This window comes from Schistocerca nitens, chromosome 2, assembly GCF_023898315.1.
Source record: "Schistocerca nitens isolate TAMUIC-IGC-003100 chromosome 2, iqSchNite1.1, whole genome shotgun sequence".
Lineage (NCBI taxonomy): Eukaryota > Metazoa > Arthropoda > Insecta > Orthoptera > Acrididae > Schistocerca > Schistocerca nitens.
The window spans coordinates 797,389,898-797,400,060 of NC_064615.1; the positions used below are offsets into that span (position 1 = coordinate 797,389,898).

The following is a 10,163-nucleotide window of genomic DNA, read 5'->3' on the forward strand; positions in this document are numbered from 1 at the left end:
AAACAACAAAAAATTCCCAGAATTCTAAAAAATTCCCAGGTTTTTTCCCGGATTGTATACACCCTGTCTTCCGAAATCAAGAAACACTGCATCTACCTGATTGCCTGGATCCAAAGCTTTCAGTATATCATGTGACAAGAGAGCGAGCTGGTGGTTTCCCATGATCGATGTTTTCGATATCCGTGCTGGTTGGCACTGAGAAGGTCATTCTGTTCAAGATACCTCATATGTTAGAACTCAGAATATGTTCTACAACAAATTGATGTCAAGGATATTGGACGGTAGTTTTGTGGGTTACTTCCACTACCCTTCTTATAGACAGATGTGACCCTTGCCTTTTTCCAAGAACTGGGCACCATTTTTTTTGTTTACAATTACAATTAGAAGAGGGGCTAACTCTGCTACAAATTTAGTATAGAATCTGACAGGGATTTCATCAGGGCCTTGAGATTGGTTCAATTTTAATGATTTCAGCTGTTTCAAGAACACCTCTGATACTAATATTTATTTCATTCATCTTTTCAAAGGTACGAGGATTAAATTGGGACAATTCTACTGGGATTTCCTTTGTAGCGTGACATTTGAAAATGGCGTTAAATATTTCACTTTTCGCTTTGCTACCCTCAATTAAGTTCCTGTCTCATTCGGTAGGGACTGAACACTAACTTTGGTGCCACAAACAGCCTTTACATACAATATACACTCCTGGAAATTGAAATAAGAACACCGTGAATTCATTGTCCCAGGAAGGGGAAACTTTATTGACACATTCCTGGGGTCAGATACATCACATGATCACACTGACAGAACCACAGGCACATAGACACAGAGCATGCACAATGTCGGCACTAGTACAGTGTATATCCACCTTTCGCAGCAATGCAGGCTGCTATTCTCCCATGGAGACGATCGTAGAGATGCTGGATGTAGTCCTGTGGAACGGCTTGCCATGCCATTTCCACCTGGCGCCTCAGTTGGACCAGCGTTCGTGCTGGACGTGCAGACCGCGTGAGACGACGCTTCATCCAGTCCCAAACATGCTCAATGGGGGACAGATCCGGAGATCTTGCTGGCCAGGGTAGTTGACTTACACCTTCTAGAGCACGTTGGGTGGCACGGGATACATGCGGACGTGCATTGTCCTGTTGGAACAGCAAGTTCCCTTGCCGGTCTAGGAATGGTAGAACGATGGGTTCGATGACGGTTTGGATGTACCGTGCACTATTCAGTGTCCCCTCGACGATCACCAGTGGTGTACGGCCAGTGTAGGAGATCGCTCCCCACACCATGATGCCGGGTGTTGGCCCTGTGTGCCTCGGTCGTATGCAGTCCTGATTGTGGCGCTCACCTGCACAGCGCCAAACACGCATACGACCATCATTGGCACCAAGGCAGAAGCGACTCTCATCGCTGAAGACGACACGTCTCCATTCGTCCCTCCATTCACGCCTGTCGCGACACCACTGGAGGCGGGCTGCACGATGTTGGGGCGTGAGCGGAAGACGGCCTAACGGTGTGCGGGACCGTAGCCCAGCTTCATGGAGACGGTTGCGAATGGTCCTCGCCGATACCCCAGGAGCAACAGTGTCCCTAATTTGCTGGGAAGTGGCGGTGCGGTCCCCTACGGCACTGCGTAGGATCCTACAGTCTTGGCGTGCATCCGTGCGTCGCTGCGGTCCGGTGCCGGTCGACGGGCACATGCACCTTCCGCCGACCACTGGCGACAACATCGATGTACTGTGGAGACCTCACGCCCCACGTGTTGAGCAATTCGGCGGTACGTCCACCCGGCCACCCGCATGCCCACTATACGCCCTCGCTCAAAGTCCGTCAACTGCACATACGGTTCACGTCCACGCTGTCGCGGCATGCTACCAGTGTTAAAGACTGCGATGGAGCTCCGTATGCCACAGCAAACTGGCTGACACTGACGGCGGCGGTGCACAAATGCTGCGCAGCTAGCGCCATTCGACGGCCAACATCGCGGTTCCTGGTGTGTCCGCTGTGCCGTGCGTGTGATCATTGCTTGTACAGCCCTCTCGCAGTGTCCGGAGCAAGTATGGTGGGTCTGACACACCGGTGTCAATGTGTTCTTTTTTCCATTTCCAGGAGTGTATGATTAAAAGTATTCGGACACCTGGCTGAAAATGACTTATGCGTCTGTGGCGCCCTCCATAGGTAATGCTGGAATTCAATACGGTGTTGGCCTACGCTTAACCTTGATGACAGCTTCCACTTTCGCAGGCATACGTTCAATCAGATGCTGAAGGTCTCTTGGGGAATGGCAGCCCATTTTTCACAGAGTGCTGCACTGAGGAGAGGTATCGATGTTGGTTGGTGAGGCCTGGCACGGAGTTGGCGTTCCAAATCATCATAAAGGTGTTGTATAGGATTCAGGTCAGGAATCTGTGCAGGCCAGTCCATTACAGGGAGATTGTTGTCATGTAACCAGTCCGCCACAGGCCGTGCATTAAGAACAGGTGCTTGATTGGGTGGAAAGATGCAATCGCCATCTCCAAATTGCTCTCCAAAAGTGGGAAGCAAGAAGGTTCTTAAAACATCAATGTAGGCCTGTGTTGTGATAGTGCCAAGCTAAACAACAAGGAGTGCATGCACCCTCCATGAGAAACAGACCACACCATAACACCACCACCTCTGAATTTTACTGCTGGCACTACATACGCTGGCAGATGATGTTCACAGGGCATTCGCCATACCCACACCCTGCCATCAGATCACCACATTGTGTACCATGATTCATCACTCCGCACAACAATTTTCCACTGTGCAATCATCCAATGTTTACGCTCCTTACAGCAAGCGAGGCATCGTTTGGCATTTACCAGTGTGATGTGTGGCTTACGAGCAGCCACTCAAATATAAAATCCAAGTTTTCTCACCTCCCTCCTGTCATAGTACTTGCAGTGGATCCTGATGCAGTTTGGAATTCCTGTGTGATGGTCTAGATAGATGTCTGCCTATTACGCATTACGACCCTCTTCAACTGTCAGCAGTCTCTGTCAAGTCAACAGACGAGGTCAGCCTGTATGCTTTTGTGCTTTGTGTGTCCCTTCACATTTCCACTTCACTATCACATTGGACACAGTGGACCTAGGAATGTTTACGAGTGTGGAAATCTTGCATACAGATGTATGACAAGTGACACCCAATCACCTGATCACGTCCGAAGTCTCTGAGTTCCGCAGAGTACCCCATTCTACTCTCTCACAATGTCTAATGACTACTGAGATCACCGATATGAAGTACCTGGCAGTAGGTGGCAGCACAACGCACCTAATATGAAAAACGTATGTTTTTGGGGGTGTCCGGATTCTTTTGATCACATAGTGTATGACCAAATTTCTTTGGATTTTGCGGAATGTCATTTGATAATAGTCTGCTACGGTAGTCACAGAAGCTATCAGACAATGCTCTCCTGACAGTCAAGCAATAATGTGTATTAGGGATTCAAATGGTGCAAATGGCTCTGAGCACTATGGGACTTAACATCTGAGGTCATCAGTCCCCTAGAACTTAGAACCACTTAAACCTAACTAATCTAAGGACACAACACACATCCATGCCCGAGGCAGGATTCAAACCTGCAACCGTAGCAGTCGCATGGTTCCAGACTGAAGCGCCTAGAATCGCTCAGCCACTTCTATTAGGGTTTCTTCCTGTTTCATTCACAAAAGGGGTGCACGCAGAATGACTGCTTAAATGCATCTGCACACATGTTAATTAGTCTAATCTCATCAGTGTGCCCCAAGAGGGAACATAGCTGGCAGTAGTATATATGTAGATTCCTCGTTGAATACAGTTTCTGTAAACTTCTAAGTAGGCTTTTGCAGGATTGTCATCTACCTTCAATTATCTACAAATTCAGATTTTTCAGCCCTTCAAAAACTCTCCTGTCAGTCAAGGAACCTGTCACTATTTGTGCTGCCCCTCTCTGTATATGTTTGTTATCCCAATGTAGTGTGGCATACTTTTGGTCACACCATTTCCTTAGTCACATTAGTGATGGAAGGTAAACATTGAGTTAAGAAATTAGTCTGTTCGACCCATTTGGTACAGGTCCCACATCATCACCAATTTTCTCACAAGGCTCATTCTAGTATTTCATAGGCAATCTCGTCTGAAAGTTGATTCCATTTTCCCAGTATCCCATCAATGAACTAAGGTCTGCCCCCCGCTTTACCTATGACAGCCTACATGATCATTCTATTAAACATCAACAAAACATTTGCATATTTGTAAGAGTTGTCCAATTGTAATTCATTGATTTTCAGTCATTGGATGCAATGCTTTTGCATTTTGTGCACAGCCTGTTTTACATTTCTGATCATTTAAAGCAAATTGCTGGGACCCGCAATACTTTGAAATGTTGTCAAGGTCTGACAACATACAGTTATTTTCAGATAGCACTTCATTATAAATATATGCATCTTCTGCAAAATATCTAAGGTTAGTATTAATATTGCCTGCAGATCATTAATATACAAGAACATGAATGGTACCTACAACATACATGAAGTTCTATGACTCTCCATACAACATAATATGTTGAATCCTCCCTTTGAAATCTCAATCTGACCATAAATTTCCATTTGATACCCCCATACACAAGTACACTGGATAACAAGTGTGGGTGCGTTATTGAAACAAAAGCTTTTAAGAAGTCAAGAAATACTGCATCTACCTGACTGCCTCGATGCCCTGCTTACAGGAAATCTGAGCAATGCACGATTTGGGTTTCACACAACTGATGTCTTTGGAATATCTGGTAGTTTGCATGGAGATGATCATCTTTTGAGATACATATTTATATCGGAACTCACAATATTTTCTAAGATTATGCAACAGATACTGAACAATAGTGCAGGGTCACTTCTGCTATCCTCCTTGTGACCTGTTGCTTTCTTCCAACTGCTGTGCACATCGTTTTCTACAGTACATTACGATTAAAAGAGGGGCTAAATCAGCTGCAAAATTTTATATAGAACCTGATAGGGTTCCATCAGGCTTTGGAACTTTTATCAATAAAATTTATTTCTCAATGCCACCGATACTAATCGCTCATCCTTGAGGTGGTGTGAGAATTAAACTGAAGCTATACTCCAGCTTCTTGCTTTGCAAAGGAATAATTGGAAAGTAAGTTCATTTCTGGTCCTGATTTCCTACCCTCAAATTTGGATGCTTTGGCATCATATGGCGTTATCTTTAGTGTCACTGACAATGCACACATATAACCAGGATTTCAGTACGTTTCCTGAGAGCTCTTTAAATCAGATTTTGCTAAACACTGCAATAAAAATAAGAAACAGAAGTTTTTGTATCTCTCTATAATAATCCAACAATAATTTCTATCAGTTACAAATCATTTTATTTTCTCCAGAATTTAATTCTATTTGAAGTCCTCTAATGCACTGAGTCATAACCTAGACCTAATTTTCCTCCCATAGGGAGATGCAATACCCAACATTCTAATGAAGTTTACAGGTACAGAAAAGTTATTCATGCAATGTCTCTTGCTTATCTACCTGAAGCTACTTTTATGAAACAATACAACAACCAATTGGGAACAAAATGGATTACAAATCATTCACAGGTATGTATCTTATGTACAGTAATAAATGGCAGGTTGTCTTAAAAAAGTTCATTACTTACCAGAAAAATATCCTCAGTGTATTAGCAATTAGCAATGTGAGACATACAAATAACGAAAACCCTTCTGTATCTTCTGTTCGTTTTATTTCCTTGTACTGTGGAATATATGGCACTATGCCACCAAACACTATTGCTCCTATAGCAATCCATTTAACTACATTTGACAGAGAGAGAGATAATTCATCAACAACCGTATCCATAGCTTTTTTCCTTTTTTTGCTCCTCCTCTTTTTTAAAAAATCTCAAGGCATATTGGAAATATGATTCTAGAAAAGAAAAAAAATTAAATTGTAAGTTACAAAAATTACAATAAAAAACACTGCAGTGATTGGAACATCAACAAAATTACATGTTTCTCACATTGATAGCTCTATGGTAATGTGAATAAAAAATTAGTAATGTCACATAACGCTCAAGAAGAGATGTGCTAGACAATATTCTTCAGTTATCAGTTATATGTATTATACAAATACAATCACAAACAAAAGAAGTCAAAAATAACAATAGCTTTATAAAGAGTTTAAAGGACTGCAGTCATCAAACAGTGTTAAGTAAACACGCAAAGAAAACCGAGAGATAGTGACTAATTTGTTCTGTCAAAAGAGGCTTGAGCACAATGGTCAGATTATGCAGACATCAGTCAGAATCAAACACCACAGTTCCCACCCTGAAAACCAAGATAGGTCCTATGTTCTCACACTGTGACTTCCCTGTCATCCAATTCTGATCAGTCTTCCTTGAGAAGGGGCTGTGGATGACTTGCGTGTCTAATACCTGAAGAGTCCCATTTTCTCTAAAAAAAGTTTCCCTTCTCTTTTGCCAGGGATGGATGTAGACGGGCCTAATGCCAGTGAATCTGCTTCCAAAAGCATCTAGGCCTATTCTCTTCTAGTACTTTATTTGGGAAATACGGAAGCGTCCGATCCCGCCCATGTGCTTTGACCCATGACGTCACAAATATGGCGGAAACAAAAACAAACACACACACTTTCCACAAGAAGCCTAATGACACTTACGGGACAAGCGCTGGAAATGGGGTGTTTTGGGTGGGGGGGCAAACTAAATATAAACAAATTTAGACGCCTTGCGTAGCTACAACGTGTAAGTGGAGACAGCCATGCATGAATACCCACCCACCTCCCCAGGGGTTGTAACCCCTGCAACCCATAGAAGATAAAGATGCTTCAGTAGCTGATTAGTGTTTTTTGTCTTTTAAAAAAAAATCTCACTGGATAGAACGAACAGATCAGAAAGATAAATATAATAAACTAAAACAGAAAATGGAGGAAACAGATAATTAAAATAAGTAATAAGTGTTTTTAAATTAAAAAAAAAAAAAATCTCACGAGATAGAACGAACAGATCAGAAAAGTAGAGAAAATAAGATAAAACAGAACTACAGACAGCCACACTCAAACCAAACTCCGCGCCGTCATGACGTCACACACGACAACACCCTTACGTCACGGGTCAAAGCCGACGCGTGGGATCGGACGCTTCTGTCGACCCTTTATTTGCTCATAAAAGATAAAATGGAATATTCTGCCAGTAATGCATTAAACACATAAGCCTATTTTCATTTAAGTTAAATACACTTTAACACATTCTGTGCTAGGACTGGGCAACCCTTTCTGCAGATTTTGGTAACAAAAGGCTGATGCAATCTTTGAACAGGGGAAATATCTCAAAGCTTTATCATAATAACCATTCCAAAACTAGCAATGCAAACTTACACCTAAAAATTAAAAAGCTGTCATCACCTTGTTCGGAACAGATGTTTAATACTCAAACGAAAAGTATCTGTATCATAAACCACTTTATGATGTGTGTGGCACACAGGACTCTGTGTACCACTGTCACCAACCTCCTTTCCTGTTTACACTGCAAATGGTCAGTGGGCTATTAGCTGACTCTTCTAGGAATCTCTGAGACTCTTTCAAGTTTTCTACATAAGCCTATGACATAATGTACTGGTCTTCTTTCGATCTTCACTATTTCACTGATCAGCCCCTTGTGGTGCGAATTCCAGACTGCAAAGCTATGTTCAAGTATTCGTCCATAAGGGTACTGTAAGCTACCTCCTTTGTGGGTGGACTAAATTTTGTGAGGATTATTCCAATGTCTCATAGCCTTACTTGCAAGTAGTTTTGTATATTTGTTACACATTAATGCAGATTCCCAGAAATTCAATTATTGTGACTGCTTCCAGTGATTGTTCTGCAATCATGTAATCACATAGTAATAAGTATTTCCGCCTATTTATGCACAACACATTACAACTGCCTACAATGAGTGTCAACTGTCAATCAAAGCATGTGGTATCAACCCTCTGCAGGTCATCTTGTATTTCACTAAAAATTCTAGCACTGTGACTGCTCTGTATGTACAAGTATCATCAATGAAAAGCCTCATGGAACTTCTGATGTTATCTATCAGTTCATTTATATATACTGTGAAAAGTGAAAGCCCTGTAACACTCCCTTGGGGTACATAAAAGTTACTTTTACATCTGAATATCTCCATTTATTGACAATGACAGGGTTTGTTCTGTTTGTCAGGAACTTTTCAGTCCAATTGCAAAGCTGGTCTGATCTCTGTACCCTCATATTTTGTTCATCAAGCAATGAAGTGGAACTGTATCACTGCCGACTGGAAGTCAAGAAACATGACATCAATCTAGAAACTGGTGTTTACTGCCATCCGAGGAGAGAGAGAGAGAGAGAGAGCGCGCAATCGACGGTGAAGAGAACCCGATACCATTACCTGTGTTCCAGTCCAGGTGTTCCCTCAGACACCCTGTAGTATTGGAGGAGGGGGGCAGGGGGGGGAGTAGGGGGAGATTCGTACTGTTGCTCATAATGGATGCATCAACTCCAAATTGCTTATTGTAGTAATTCCAACGTAAAATAACAAAAAAACTCCTGATTAAAATTGTGCTTTAAACAATGTGTTCTCCCCTCCACCAGTCATCAAAGTAATCTAATAATTCCAATTACATCCTAATCGGATTTCACATGCAAGTTATCAGTAATGACTCACTTAGCCTACTACTGATTGGGAGAGGTGAGGAGGATCCTTCACCCACTACCAGTTCAACAAAACATTCAATAGTTACACCCCCCCCCCCCCCCAAAGTCCATCTAACCGCTCCTCGATTGTTTTTCGACAGGTTCCTGTATGCTGTTTGTATATTTCGAAAAGTTTCTGCATCCATCAGCTGAATATAATTATACACCATAGACTGTTGCAACCTGTTCAACATTACCCAATCGCTTTCCTTATTAATCACACATTGCGTTCTTCATGGTTATCTCTATCGCCTATTATAAGAAAATCACATGAGATACCTTGCTCAACTCGTGGCTTATTTTAAAAACACCACAGTACAATTACGAAGGCGCAATGATTTTTTTTAACTCTAATGAAATCTCACAAGTCATTCGCTAACATACTTACGTAAAGTTACGAGTAGGTTATAAACACCGCCAAAGTTGAAAAGATGGGCAATAATTGTATTTCTTGTGGCTATTCCGATACAACCACGATTTAAAAATTCAAATCCACCATAACGTCATACGATTTAAAATTAAATTTTACAAAAAGTGATGGGAACTTCTGAGGTACGTGCAAGTAAATGTGGTAAAATAATAAATTCTACATGGGAGTACTACAGCCTAGGCATGGACTGAAGCAGAGCACTTATAAAATGTATTCCTGCTTCCGCGCATCTCGGCAAGTCAAACCTACCTCAAAATACCGCTACGTGTCTCACATCCTTACTACTTGTTTACACAACTGATAATAAAACATCTCACTTGCACTTTGTTATCTATAACCATTTCCGCTAAAAGTCATTTCTTCGTAGATTACGATTGCTCTTGCCAAACACTCTCGTTTCAAAGAAGCTCCACTTAGAAAGTTGCAATCATCTTCCTGTTTTCCGAGGAGGCTAGAACCACAGTCTAATATAGACTGTGCTAGAACCTCCATGGTGGATTGAGGCATCCTTGGTGCATTAAAGTGTTTTGTCTTTTTCTTTTTCAGGAATTCTCGTGTTCTCTTGTTGGTCCTGAATTATCCCATCTCACTTCGTTACGTAACGCTTTAGCAAAAGTATCGTAGTAGAAAATACTCGTAATTAAAATGCAGTTTACGGCCAGAATACATCTGTTTGGTTAGTGTATCATGTTGGACTTTTTATTTAGTAGATTCAGAAGAGAATTAATATTATTCTGTTTTTTTTCCTTCTTTTTCTTAGTTGACCGTTGCCTTGAATGCTCCTATACAAAGCATCATCTCTTGACTGATTCATTGTTGTTGGAAGGAAATGTAATATAACTAGAAATTTTATGTGGCAATTCAAGTCAATACACACTGACCGGCCCGTCAAGTCAGGGCACGTCACGGCATGGTCAAAGTTTCTCTGGTGGAAAGCTTTGACGGCTGACGACATCCGTCCGTTGCTGATCACGTGACTCACTAGCTCATTTCCT

At 41.9% G+C, this 10,163-nt stretch overlaps 1 protein-coding gene across 3 annotated transcripts in view; it reads right to left on the minus strand.

Moving 5' to 3' along the window:
• Positions 1 to 9,630, minus strand: part of LOC126237052 (solute carrier family 66 member 2) — a 72,163-nt gene extending 62,533 nt beyond the window's left edge. For 2 of the 3 annotated variants that reach the window (XM_049946829.1, XM_049946827.1), the window contains exons 1-2: positions 9,418 to 9,628; positions 5,671 to 5,936 (exon numbers count right to left, since the gene is read on the minus strand). In XM_049946829.1, coding sequence (XP_049802786.1) covers positions 5,671 to 5,870 — 200 coding nt within the window. In that variant the 5' untranslated portion in view covers positions 5,871 to 5,936; positions 9,418 to 9,628. Of the gene's footprint in view, positions 1 to 5,670; positions 5,937 to 9,417 lie in introns of all 3 variants that reach the window. The other variant, XM_049946828.1, reaches the window with a different exon arrangement.
• Positions 9,631 to 10,163: the final 533 nt, after the last annotated feature.